At 36.4% G+C, this 15,237-nt stretch overlaps 1 protein-coding gene across 2 annotated transcripts in view; it reads left to right on the top strand.

Annotated features, from left to right (window-relative positions):
* The window catches only part of arhgap15 (Rho GTPase activating protein 15), a 630,681-nt gene that overhangs the window by 364,644 nt on the left and 250,800 nt on the right, over window positions 1-15,237 (top strand). For both annotated transcript variants that reach the window (XM_078403377.1, XM_078403376.1), the window contains exon 10: window positions 13,782-13,904. In XM_078403377.1, the coding sequence (XP_078259503.1) occupies window positions 13,782-13,904 (123 nt within the window). The remainder of the gene's footprint in view (window positions 1-13,781; window positions 13,905-15,237) is intronic.

Here is a 15,237-nt window from a genome sequence, read left to right as displayed (position 1 = left end):
GGTGTAATCTCTTAGCCAGGTGCTAGCTTTTTTTAAAAAAGTAACTTGTATCGGCCTGACTCGGCATTGTCATGGTCATTGTCGTAGGGTAAAAGAAAAGTTTGGCGATCTGCTACGACTTTGACCGTCGCCGGCAGTTGCCTTAAAAATCGCGTAACTGGGACAGTCCCTTTATTGAACCATTGATAGATCACAAGGCTTATTATTGGTGTACGCTAAGTTCCATAATATTAATAGTAGAAACATAGAACTGCAGATTCTATGTGCACAACGGGCACAAAGTGATGGAGTAATGAGAGAATATGGGCAGGTGACATTTCGGGTTGGGACCCTTCTTCAGTCTAAAGACGGGTCCCGACCCCGAAACAACCTATCCATGTTCGCCACAGGATCTGCATGATCCACTATGTCTTAATCTTACCATTAATCTTAGCATGTAGCAATCACGGTGGGGTGGGGGTAGGGGGGAAGTGGAGGGGTGAGGGGGGATGGGGGGGGGATGGGGGGGGAGAATCAAATGAGCTGAAGTTTCCATCCCTGGTCATTCAAGGGCATATTGGAGGCAGCTGTGAAATACCCCTTATCAAATAGTTTACTTGTATCATTAAGCAGGGTAAATTACTAAGGAATATTACAGGCCACTAGTAATTCACCAAAAGGTGAAACAAAAAAAAGGCAGTACAGGCTGAATCGGGTTTAAATTGTTTGAAAATGAAAGTGATTAATTTGTGAGATCAAAAATGTGTCAAATAGATGTTATCTTTCTCTATAATTAGAATTCTCCTGTATTTCTTTAGGGTTTGATGTGGTCTCCAACACGTTTACCCTGAAAGGATAAAACTCATCATTCAGTACATTGCTTGTGTTGAAACTGTGAGTCAGAGAAGGCTGACATTTTCACACTGCAGTTCCCAGCAACGTTCTCGAGTGGTGTGAGAGTCAGTGAGGAGGTTTCCCACTTCCTTCAGCAAAGTTCTGTTGATGCAATCTAAATTAGCATGCATCAGGGTGGGAAATCTCAATGTGGAATCCCCACGCGCCACACCTTAAGATTACTAATAAATGGAGCTCTCAATGTGAATATTTTGTATAAGAGTTAAATTCGATATCAGCTTTCGAGTTGATTTCCCCGTGAAATAACTACCTGAAATTTCGCAATCATGCTTTAATTCTGGTTTGATCTTGACACATAATCTGTAACTCTAATCGTTTTAGAATTTAAAAAAATTGCATTTATAATGTTTTTTTCATATTATCTAGGCATCCTCAGATGCATTACAGGCAATTAAAGTTCCTCAGAAGTCCAATTACTGTAATTGCTTAACAAAATTTGGAAGAACTTTTGCACAACAAACTTTATTGGTAATATGGCTAGAAATATTACCTATTTTTCATATCATAGATGCTTTCTGACCTTGTCATGGATTATTTATATTAATTTCTTATCCATCTTGCCTCTTTCAGCCACACTAGGACTCTGTGTTTAACTGGCTGGGCTCTGAAATTTTAATTCCATTTCACAGAAAATCAATGATGCAGAGACTTTGCTCTCTTCTACTTATGTCAGAACGTTATTACTTAACTTTTGTTCCCCTGGATATTACTATTTCATTCAGCGTGATTCTTCGCCTACTGCACTCTCCTGGGTTCTTTGTCAAACCATTTTCCTTCTCGCTTTGTTGCTGTTCCATTTGTCATATTTGCCTCCTGCTGACTTCCCAGCTCCGGAATTTGCTGACTCTAATACCAATAGTTTCCACACCCCACACAGTTTTCTTCTTCGGATTGTGTGTGTGCGTGGGTGTGTGTGTGTGTGTGTGTGTGTTTGTATATCTGTGTGTGTTTGTGTATCTGTGCATGCATGCTAACTAGTTGGCCTTTATCGCATTGAAAGTTGCTGACACTTGGAACTGAGATTTAAATTTTTTTAACTGATCTGACTCATTTTAGCACCAATGTGAAATGTTGGACACCATTTTCACCACGAAGCTGGGCATTTGCCGTTTCACCATTTGCCATGACATCTGGATTCCACTGAAAAGAATAATTTGCAAAGATGACATTATTACTGAGATGCATTTCAATTAGGTTTCTTTTTAGCACCATTTCCTACTGTGGATACCATCTAACTGCACAAATAAAATACACTGTGAAGAAAAAAATATCACATGAAGCCCATACCCTTTTAAAGTGTGAAAATAGGCCCAAACTGATCTGTCCTCAGACATTCTCATATTTGTCACTTTGAATCACTGGATGCCAAAATTCAGTAGGCAGAACAAACAACAAAAGCCTTTAGGGAGACTTACCATATTTGGTGCAAAAGATGTTAGAAAGCCTAAATTTTCAAGAACTAATGCATACTTGTATGGACATGCAATAATCTAGAATTATTTGTGCATTTTATACATATATTTCTGTTAATGATAGCTTTTTGCCCTTTGCATTCAATATATTTGGAAAACGTTAATTCTCTATTGGTTCAAACATTTACAAAGACAAAGTGGTTTAAATATTTTTATTTCATCTGGAATTGTTAAAGAACTCAGCATTCCAGCATGATTGTGGGAACTAAATCGTGGCTGTTTGCATATACCCAAAAAAACATGAGACATATCTGCCTAAATAATGAGAATTCTTGAACCAATAACTAATCCAAACATTTATTCTGCAAACCCATGAGCAATATTTCCTGATGTGTGATTGATGAGAAGGCTAAAATAGGTTTTTATTCTCTAATATTCTCTAATGGAGTAAGATGTTGGAGACAGTTGTGCACTTTACTCAGAATCAGGAACTTGATTGCTCAAAAGCTAGATGGGCTTCATCTGAGACTCAATTTCCTCAGTGTAATTCCGTAGTTTAGTTTAGTTTAGAGATACAGCATGGAAACAGGCCCTTCGGCCCACCTAGTCCATACTGACCAGTGATCCACATATATTTACACTATCCTACACACACCAGGGACAATTTACACTTTTGCTGAGCCAATTAACCTACAAACCTGTATGTCTTTGGAGTGTGGGAGGAAACCGAAGGTTTTGGAGAAAACCCATGCAGTCCGGGGGAGAACGTACAACGTACAAACAGAACCCATACTTGGGAACGAACCCAGGTCTCCGGCGCTGCAAGCGCTGTAAGGCAGCAACTCTACTTCTGTGCCACCCATATATTCTCTTTTACACTGCACTGACATTTATGACTCCTGAATCACTGCCATGGATCTCCTCGGTATATAGCAACCTTTGTGCATGCTGCTAGTATATAAAAGAACAGCCCACTACCACAACTTGAAACAGGTTTAGACAGCAGACCTCACCTTTATAGGCCAGGTCCATTGCCTGAGACAAACATGGGACATGATTGATCTATGATTCCAACAAACTAATCAGAGACCAAACAGAGTGGCAATTTTACTAACTTATGGAAATACACTGAGTATCTTTAAGGCTGGAGATAAAGAGCACAGAGAATTAAACTGCAAAAGGATACACAGCGTTGGAGTAACTCAGCATCTCTGGAGAAGGTGGACAGGTGACATTTTAGGCCAGGACCCTTCTTCAGACTTAAATTTAATTGCAAATTTTGTGCACAAGGTACAACATCTATTGTAACTAATTTGCTGACAAGACTTATTTTAAGTTGTAGGTTTAAACAAAATTTACTCTATCCTTGAATATTCAAATCTATTCTGTTTGCCAAAATGTTTAGGGGAATATAGCTTCTCGCTTTTCTATATTTGTCATTTAATATATTTTATTGGGATTAAGATTACAATGTATAAATAAATAAGATCAAATAAAGAAATGATGAATTCTGCATGTAAAGTAGTTTACATCATTCAGTACATACAATACAGTAGACAAATTTCTTGGTCTAATTATTTGGAAATTAGTTGGTTCTACTGAGAAGTTGAGAACCCTCTGGGAATGGAAAAAAATATATAGTTAACGAGTATTCTCTGAATATGTATAATCATATTTTTGCCTTTTTAGGGAAATGATCCTAGTGGACAAGTGAATGACTCAAAACTGCAGCATTTTTGGCTGATAAATTTGTTGTTTTTAGCTCAGGTTTTTAGAACATCAATTCTCTTTTTACTTTCCTTGAAAGCAATGAGTTAGTGGAATAAAAATTAAGTGGAAGTCACCTTCGGAAGCACTACATGAGTGTCTATTATTGACCTCCGATCCTCATCATGACTTTTTGACCACATAATGAAAATTACTGATGTTATTTATGAAAGAAGTGGACACAAGAACCCAATTACAATTGTTGGGTAACCAAAATACAAACTCCATACAACGTTCATAAAACTATTTCAAAATAAAATAATTATGAATAATATCAAGTGAGAAAATGCTAAAATGCTATTCCTCACCTACATTTTTTAGGACTGCTGAATAAGCTATTAATCAAAGTAATAAAGCTTGAGATTTGAAATTGTTACTCACATGTACTGATGTCAGATATTAGTAGATCATAATAAAGCAGAACTCTAATGCTATAGTCTAAATTGTCCTTTATTAACTATATGTCCTGTATTATAGGCATACTGATTCCAATAACTTTTAGTCTTCTTTTTCTGAGGATCAGATCATTTGTCTCTGCAAGCTTCTCTCTGTATTTCAGGAAGCAACAATGACACTAATTAAGATAGACACAAATAGCTGAAGTAACACAGTGGGTCAGGCAGCATTTCTGGAGAAAATGAATAGGTGACGTTTCAGACTGAAAAATGGTCTTGACCCGAAACATCCATAGATGATGCCTGACCCGCTGAGTTACTCCACCTTTTGTGTCTAACTTCGGTTTAAACCAGTATCTTTGGTTTAAACCACAATGACATTAATTAACCATTTTCTGTTCTTGCACATTATTCACATTCTACGAATAAAGACACAAAGTGCTGAAGTAAATCATTGGGCAAGGCAGCATTTCTAGAGAACATGGACAGGTGATGTTTCAGGTCGGGCCCCATCTCTATTCTATAGTCTATGATATGCTGTCATATTGTATTTCCCACTTGTCTGGACAAAAGTAAAATGTAAAAATAAATGCCATTCAGTACATGCTTATTTTTAAAAATCATGTAAATCTATCAAACATTTATTATTCACCATATCCGCTGCATCTTACAGAATGAAAATGTCAAGGCTGTGTGTATATCTAGACAAGTGTGATGGTTCACACTCCCAGCATTGTCACTTCAAAAACTGTTAATTATTAACAAATAGAGAATTATTGGCAAATTCTCACCCAGGTGGAAAATATTAGACAGCATTATGATAGAGCTAACATTATATTCCCTGAACTTCAATTTAGAATAATATCAAGATGGAGTGTAAAACTTGTTTTAAACCAAACTTTATCAATTTGCCGATATGCTGATTCGCTTAAAGTTACATCTTTCTTTGGTCAGCCTAAGTATTCTCACCACAGAATCGGAAGATTGCTTATGTTAGTTCCTCTTAGGGATGCAGTCTTCAATGCTCAAAGATGAATGTTAAAAAGTCCGTCATATTTTTCAAAGGTCAACCAGAAAGTTCTCATTGTCCACAGCCAACCCTATTAGAACACATTAACTGTTCTTTGACCTCATTGCTGTTGCTGAGATTTTGCAGAGACAAATTTCCTGCTACATTTTCTTGGACAAGAACACGAAAGAGTTCTTTATTGATTGTAAACCATTTTATATTTACTGAGATTCTGAAATGTGTCCTTCTACATTTCATTCATTATAAGAACATCTAGCAAAAGATGAAATAATGCACGTTGTTACCACTATTTTTATAAACGTAATATTTAATCAATTTGCAGCTTTGCTCTGTATATTATTTCTATATCTATAGCATTATTAAATTTAACTTGGCTTCATACAATTGTGAATAGACAGTGTACAGTCAGAGCAGAGGTGAAAATTTTGACATTAATTGAAATATTAAAAAATGAATATTAATTGAAAAGCACAGATGCTAGAAATTGGAAACGTCCCTTCTATTGACTCCATTTATACTTCACGTTGCCTCGGTAAGACCTTCAGCATAATCAAGGATGAGTCTCATCCCAGTTACTCCCTCTTTTCCCCTCTCCCATCTGGCAAGATGTGCAGAAGTGTGAAAAGGCATACCTCCAGATTCAGAGTTTCTTCTCAGCTGTTGTCAAGCAACTGAACCATCCTATCACCAACTAGAGAGCAGTCTTGACCTACCATCTATCTCATTGGAGACCTTCAACCTATATTTAATCGGACTTTACTGGACTTTATCTTGCACTCAACATTATTCCCTTTATCCTGTCTCTGTGCACGGTGGACAGCCTGATTGCAATCATGTATAGTATTTTCACTGACTGGAAAGCACACAACAAAAAGCTTTTCACTGTACCTCTGTACGTAATGATAATAAACAAAACTAAACTAATAAACTAAATATGCTAAAAATAACCCCCAGTCAGGCAGCATCTATTACCAAAGAAACAAATTTAACATTGATTGAATTCTGAGTGTGAGGCATCAGTTCTGATGAATAGTCACTGCCTTGAAACTTATTTCTCTCTCCTCAGACACTGTCTGACCCATTGATTATTTCCAGCTTACCCTATTTTTGTTATAAAATGTTAACACTCATGGGCAAAGTAATGAAGTTTATTAACATGCACTTAATTAATTGAAAAGTTGACATATGATAAATGTTACTATATTAGGCGTGCAACTAGGCTGAGTTTCAGCCGCAGTTTTTTTTTCGTCTTCTGGCAATTCTGAATTTTTCCATTGGTTGTAAAGAATGAGCTCTTTACGAAAGCAGATATTAAAGGGATATCCTGTTGTTCAGTGACATTTGCGTATAATCATGGATTAGTCTATACAGATTACACAAATAAACAGAGATAATGTTGCTTGTCAGTTTGATTAATCTCCTTTCAGTCTAGCATACAGAAAGGTGGTATGAGTGGCATTTGGTTGTTAATTTCAAATGCTCATCTGAAAATTTAGCAAATACAGATGTTTTAATCAAAAGACACCTAACCCGTCGGTGCATTTTACAAAATGGGAAGTTCATTTTGTCCCAGCTTCTCAAATTTAAAGAAAATCGAATGATCAGATAGTGATGGACTTAATTATTATCTGTTATCAGTGTGTGAAAACATTGGCAAAATTGGGTCATGAACTACAAGTTTACTGTAACTACCCTATTTGAAACAGCAATTTGTTTACCCTGAATTTTTTTTCCAGGTTTCTCTTGTGAGAATCTGAATCTAACTCATTTTTTCATTGAGGCATTCTTTGAGAAACATTAACCTCCAAATGGTTTGTTCAAGATTGAGCTTTCTTTTCTAGCTTTGTAAAAATAACACAATACGTTAAAATACTTAATTTTTCTAATCAAATGTTTTAGGTGCTACTTGATATAAAATTGATGTGAAATGCAAAAAAGTACTTTTTGTGCTCACATCACGTAATGCAACCTTTGATAGGCAGTTTTTAAATGTTAAACATGCCAACATATGGAACATATACAGTGCATTCAGAATGTATTCAGACCCCTTCACTTTTTCCACATTTTGTTACATTACAGCGTTATTTTTAAATGGATTAAATTCATTTGTTAAAATCATCAATCTACACACCCCAGAATGAAGAAGCGAAAACAGGTGTTTAGAAATTTTTGCAAAGTAATTGAAAGGAAATAACTGAAATATCACATTTACATAAGTATTCAGACCCTTTGCTATGACACTCAAAATTGAGCTTAGGTTCATGCAGGAGGAAAGGGAAAAGATAAGGAAGTTCTGCCAATTGAATCTAAAGGCAGAGGACTAGAAGAAGTGGTCTTGGAGCTTACCTGTTAAGTGTCTTCTGCAACACAGACATATATTCAAACTATTTGAGGAAATTGCATCTTCCTGTTGAGGTCTACCAGGGCAGCAGTTAAGGGGATGTCACCTTCTGCAGACACATACCCAGTTTTGAACTGTTCTATTCGTAGAGATTGCTCTGAACTACATTGGCACTGGGCCATTCGACATGCACTGAATGATATGCATCACATATCACCATTACATGCTCTGAACGACTGCTAGCTATGAACTTCCATGCAACCAAGCTCTCTGCTTCTAGCACTCACTCCTTAAACCAATGAAGACTGTAGCTGTAGGAAGACTCAGCCAGCTTTCCTTACAGTCTTCAGTTTTGTGCACTACTAGAAGAGGGAAAAAAAGCATGTTAGTGGTGCTTTCTAATATGATGCAGATCCCTTGGTAAGTGAATGTCTGTATGACTAGTGCATTTGTTAGCAGATGGGTTAGATATTGGTTTGATCTTGTCACGTGCGCCGTGAATAAGTGAGAAACATTTTTTTGCATGCTATCCAGTAACATCATATCATACATGAATGAGAACAATCAAACCATCCACAAGTACAACAATAATGCAAAGAGAAAATGAATGGTGTGCAGAATATAGTGTTACAGCAGCAGTGAAAGTGCAGATAAAATAATAAAGTGCAATGGACAGAGCGAGGTCAGTTGGGAGATCAGGAAAACGCCTTTAGCCTATGATAGGTTTGGCTAATTGTCTGAAAACAACAGGGAAGAAGGTGTTCCTGAAACTGTTTTTAAAATATTTGTACATTTTATCTAACGGGAGAAGGGAGAGAACTGCAATGGTGGTATAGTGGTACTTGTTTATGAACAGAATGACTGGAATAAGTGGTACTTGTTTACGTTGGATGCATTCCCGAGGAAGTGTGAAGTGCAGATGGAGTTGATGGGGGAGGAGACTGGTTTGTGTGATGTACTGAGATATATCCACAACTCTCTGCATGTTCGTCCAGTCTTGTGCATAACGGTTACCAAATCAAATTGTGGTGTATCCTCATAAGATGCTTTCTATTGTGCTTCTGTAGAAATCGTTAAGAGTCATTGGAGACATGTCAAATTTCCTTATTTTTCTGATGAAGTTGAAACATTTGTGTGCTTTGTTTGCCATAGCACCAATGTAGGTGGACGAGGACAATTACTGGCTTTTTGCTCTGACTTTGAACATGTGTGAGCTCATTAGACTTCCTGCTGCCATGAAACCAGGAACATTGCTCACCTATTTCTCACTGTCCATGGTTTTCTATTATATGCTCCTAGGAACATCTATTTTCAAGCAAAACCTTCCTGTGCTTGTCAACCACTTCCTTCGTGACTCTGAGGTCTTGTTCGTAAAATAAGGTGTTTGTTTCATACCCGCACTGTCGATGCTGCTGTCTAACATGTCAGAGGCACAAGGACTTCCAGATGTTACTGCATTATATACAGTAGCTAAGAAAGAATGCAGAATATTGATAGAGATCTGGACAATTTTAGCAGGTGCATGAAACTCCTGAAGTTACTTGACCTCATTGCAGACTAATGGGAAAAACATATATATGGCTCACAAATTAAAACCATGTCCACCTGCTGCAGGGCAAATCTGCCTCAACCCCCCAGCAACATCATTTATGTCATTATTTGACAATAATAGTATTTTTCAAAACAAAACCTTAGTCTTGTTAGAATTAACCTTGACAGAATGCAACTTTCTGAAATGTTAAATGATGAAAAACAAGTTTTTGTTCCCCATGCTGCCATGAAAAAATTTGCATTGTACCAAAGTAATCTATTTTCTTCATCATAAATTATTGTCTGTGAAACCCCCTTGAAAGCAGCTCTTAATGACATTTGGCAGAGTTGGACATTTTTACAGGAAGATCATTTTTTGTTGTTGGGTGTACAATGTGATCTCCACCTCAAATATTGCCCCACCCAGTCAGTACAATGATTTTGCCATGTCAAGTCAGACAATGACATTGCACTTGAGAAAACTGCAGCCATTATTTCTTCAGTTCAGATTAATAGATTTTGTCATATTCATGAAGAACAACAATCAATAGCACTTTACCCTGACATCCACTGTCAATAGACCTTGTGCCCATTAGTAGGGATGGTTAATATATAGTTCTACAATATCCTCTGTTGTTCATGTTATGTTGGAAGTAATTGCTTAAGAAATCAGTGTGCAACTGAACAATCCTAAATGTTTGTTCCTTCAACAAATAATTAATTGCATTATGTTTGTTGATCTGCTACTTTTTTTTCAAAACAGTGTGATATTTGCTTTTTTGCATTGTGAGATTATTATAATATATCTTTTAAAATTAGTTTCTGATTGCTTCTAAAAAGGCAGATATGTATGTATATATTTATTTCTGCCTTCACCCAAAGCTGAACAGCATAAATTTCATAAATATTTGAAAGATTATAACATAAATATAAAATGTTATTCTGGTCATGAATATCAAAGTCTAGATACCCGATTGTATAGATCATCAAAGTATACAAATTATATTGTAATGGATATGACAATAGGAATTAAAGGACTGTTTTACCAACGATAGTCAAAAACAAAATTGGCCTTCAGCTGTATTATTGGTACTGCTATGACTTTGGTTTACATGGTCATGTGCACAAGCTACAGGGATAAACTTTGCTTTGCGAGCTACCCAGGCAAATCATAACATAAGTGAGTACAATCAAACCATACTTGAATAAAATAGGTAGTGCAAAAGAGAAGGAAACAGAGTACAGAATATAGTGTTACAGCAACAGAGAATGTGCAGATTAAATAGTGCAAGGACTGCAATGAGTGTGATTGGGAGTTTGGGAATAGGTCTTTAGCTTGTGAGAAGATGATTCAAGAGTCTGATTACAGCAGGGAAGAAACTGTTCTTGAAACTGGTGGTAAGTGCTTTAAAGCTTTTGTGTCTTATTCTCAACAGGAGAGGAGAGGATATGAGTTGTCCTTGATTTTATTGGTTGATGTCACGAGGCAGCGTGAAATGTTGACAAAGTTATTTAGGAGGAAAGGCTGGTTTCTCTGATGGAATGGGCTGTATCCAAAACTCTGCAATATATGATATTACCGGGTTGTATGCAACACAAAGAATTTCACTATACCTACGTACATGTGACAATAACGTATCATTGAATTATTGAATCAGTGAGAACTTTATCCTATTTTCTATATAGTAACAATGTTATATAGTATGGAGATGTAAGATAATGCAAATTTTGAAATCTGGTGCAAAAGCATACTGCTGGAAGGATTCAAAGAGTCAGGTAACAACTGTGGAGGAAAATGAACAGTTGTGTTTTGGTCGAGTCGGGAAATATTGACCTTCCGGGCATGCGAGTCTGTATGAAGGTCTTAACCCAAAATGACGACTGCCCATTTCCTTCTACAGATGCTAGATGGACTGCTGAATTCCTCCAGCTGTTTACCTTGTGCAATGTGGTATTCTTGACAATGGAACAACATTTTGGAAATGCAGTACAATAAGTAACCATTACTCTACTGAACATTTAATGAGTGTTTTTTTCAAATCTGGTATAGCTGAACAAGCATGCTAATGCTTATGTTTATCTTCTTTCAATACTTAATGATGCACTATTGCTAAAACAGAATCTAATTGAGCAAAATATGGCTTCAATGCGTAAAAACTTGCATTTATATAGTACCTTTCATATGCTTAGAATATCTAAAACCATTCATAAAGAATGAAGTACTTCAGAAGTGTAGTCACTGTTATAAGTTAGGGGAATACAGCAGCTAATTTGCCTGCAGCAGGTCTCACATGCCGTAATGTGATAAATGACCATATAATCTGTTTCAGTGATGTTGCTTAAGGGATAAAATGTTGGACTGGAAATGGGAAATAACTCCCCGACATTTCTCCAAATAAGACCACCAGGACCTTTTATGTCTTTCTCAGTTTAGTGTCTAGTCAGAAAGACAATACCTCCAAAAATGCAATGTGACCTTGGTGCAGTTTTCAAGTTTCAGCCTATATTATCTGCCATTTTCATAGGAATAAATTGAACTTGAACATATGGTTCCAAAGAAAATGCAAACACTGAGCACAGGTTGATGCCCAAGAAACATTTTAAATATTTGCTCACCATAAAAATAGCCATTTACAATTGTTTGTAAGGTGAGGTGTAATGACACTCCGTTAAGTGGCATCACATTGATAGTTAGGGGAAGTCAAGTTCGATGATTCACTATTCAATATGTGCCAGTGTTGATTATTCAACTTTACCCTATTATATATTCTGAATAGACTGGAAGAGAAATTGCAGCAACAACCATCTCAGATGTGTGTCAAGTGACAGTATATCTAGATTCTAGCATCTGCAATTCCTTGTGCCGCTATCAGTATATCCATGTTGGCACAGAGCAATGTGTTTCCAAAATATTTCCACAAAGGTATACTCTTTTTATGATTAGTATCTTCAATTATTAGCTGAAGAAAAGCTTTTTGAAGTATGTTTTAAATTCTACTTATTGTAACTGCTATAGTTATATACCTGCAGGTGCATTATTTGTAGGGCACTTGCTAATTGCAAATTTTTGGTATTTATAACTTACCATGTTGGGTACATTTAACAATAAAAGCACCTATTTCCATGGATGCTGCCTGACTTGCTAAGAGTTTCAACCATTATCTAATTTTATTTCAGGTTTTCACTATTGGTAGTTTTTTTTGTTGTCTTTCTTAATCTGATTAAGTATTGGAATGTGTTAAGGGGCTAGGCAGGAAGTTACTGACCCTCTGTATCTAAGCTATTGTGTTAGCTATTTTGTATTATTTGATACCACTACTTCATTCATTATGCCAAGCCAGAGGTAGATACTGTAGAGTGGAGACTATTTTCTATCTGTGACTTAAAACATATACGGTCCTGTGAGCAGAGAAAATTTAATTCAAAGACTGAAAATTGTGGCAAATACTAGACTACATTTGGCTTCTTTTTCTGAACTCCTTAAAGCTGTTAGGTTACAGGTATCCTTTCTGTTTCAATAATAATCTGCTGTTCTCATTTGGCTGAGGCCAAGTCACTATTTATTGTGAGTTTTATCTCAGCTTTCAAGTTATCAAGATACTGCAGTCTGCATACCTCTCTGGAATTTTTCCATTTGAATTTTTTTTAAAGAATCTGAGGCATTAATTATAGCTAAGGCAGGCCAAAAAAATAGGATACCATCTGTTTTAAACATTTTGAACTTGAAGATGTATAATATTAATATATGAACACTTAGCATGTTCAGATGGAACTTTTTTATGCATTGTTTGCAAGGATAAGCCAATTCACTTATATAATTGGCACATATAGTTTCAAACCATATATTTTCCTATCTAAACAAGGTTTTAAATCAGACTACTTATATGACATTGTTGAATTCTGGAATAAACCAAACCACTGTGGTAATCTGAAGGATGGCATGAGATAAACTGAATTTGCTTTGATTTTCCAACTGAAATTATCATGGTAATTAGACTGAAGAATTCTGAAGTAGAGAGCGAATACAGATCAATTATATATTTTTTATCTATTCCTGATTGCTGGAAAGTGCATGTGCCATTATAACCTCTGCCAGCACAGCTTGTTTGGTGTGCAATGTCCAACAAAGGGTAACATTTTGTGTGTATTTCATGGGAATTGCTGGTATGAGTAGAACTGTAGTCTGGCAGGGTCAACACTTTCAGGAGAAGGAGGGAAGATAATTGGAGAGCTTAGATTATTTTAAAAGACAGGGCATCACGAGGAAATGAGAATTATTTTATACTGCATGCCAGAAGGTCTCAATATCCTTAAATACTTATTTTAGTTTTCAAAGTAATAGGACATGAAAGCTATCTTTACAAGGAATTGCTTCAGTTAAGTGACAACCATTTTATTCTTTCATCCTTTAGTACTACGACTGAACCACAGCTCATCTGACACCTCTGAGAAGAAGAGAGTTAAGAGCAGACTAAAAAATTTTATATCAAGACGACCTTCATTGAAAACTTTACAAGAGAAAGGTCTGATTAAAGGTAATGTGTTTGATTCCTCAGTGAAGTGGCCCTTCACCAAAGTACTCTGATGTACCACAGCCTCTGATATTACATTGTTTATTTATCAGGAGTGCATAAATGGGTAAGCCACAGACAACGTAAATAAAAACAGGCAAAGTTTTATGACATTTGTCTCACAGAAACAATGCACTTGCATTTGTGTTTCTTCAGCACTTTCCAATTGTGGCTCTTTGTCACTACCACCAGAGGAAGGGAAGGAGACTAACTTAATGCAATATCCAGACACTGTTCCATTGATTTTATTCTTTTGAAGACTTCATGTCTGTCATGACTATTGCACTGTAAAACATCTTTAGGGGATGATTGTAACTGAGTGCCACAGTGCATTATCTCTCTATCCTTTCTACTTTTGGACTTGGATTGAAATTCTATTTATGAAAATCTCTTATCTACGACAATCAATTCATTCCACCAAGAATCCAAAGTGTAAATTAGCTAATAATTTGATATTAATTGCTACTAAACTAGATGAATGAGTATTGCCTGCAAATGAATGTTAGCACACGTTTTGATACACTAAATGTATGTTATGTATTGGTTTGTGGATCATTCTGATCTTCCATTTAAAAACTTATATGAAATTTATCAAACATCCACTAAAGCAGGTGAGTGGTGTTTCATATGCACTATCGAGTGCAAAAATGAGCAGTTGCTTTGGAACTGCATGCAAGATTACTGCTGCTATGGCATTGTCGTGCTGATCTTTGGAAGGTGAATCAGTGTTTAAAGTAATCTCCCCATGGCAGCCACAGAAAAAGAACAGAAAAGCCTGTTATGTAGATGCAGGAAATCATCGAATGGTTGTAGGAGGGTGGCAGCACATTGGTCTCCCTTGTATCTCAGCACCCACCACATAATTATTTGTCCCCAACCAACTTCCTACTATATAACACAAAGCTATTCGGTGATCAAAGGACCATAGCCTAAAGAATGCAGCTTAGAACTGGGTTGCAAAAGGAGGTTGTGATCAGTGAAGGGAGCAAAACTGATTCATGATCAAAGTAGTGAATGTTGATAACAGGCCAATGCTATTCCCAAAATATTGAACTCATGATACAAAATCTTGGAAATGTAAGATTTCTTATCCCAGGGCAATTTTCTACTAGTTTTTCCATAAGTGAAGAATTAAGACCGTGGGTTCTCCCCAATAGCAATTCCTGCTGGAAATAAATGCTCACCTATGACATAATTAGGTGAGCGTACATGAAGGTGATCCAGTTTCTAACAGGTGAAAATTCACCCCAAAGTAATTGCTTCTGTGATCTACCCCTGTTAAATCCACGATTAAGTC

Source organism: Rhinoraja longicauda, chromosome 8 (genome assembly GCF_053455715.1).
Source record: "Rhinoraja longicauda isolate Sanriku21f chromosome 8, sRhiLon1.1, whole genome shotgun sequence".
Lineage (NCBI taxonomy): Eukaryota > Metazoa > Chordata > Chondrichthyes > Rajiformes > Arhynchobatidae > Rhinoraja > Rhinoraja longicauda.
The sequence above is the reverse complement of the archived record's forward strand: the minus strand, read 5'-3'. Positions and strand labels throughout refer to the sequence as shown.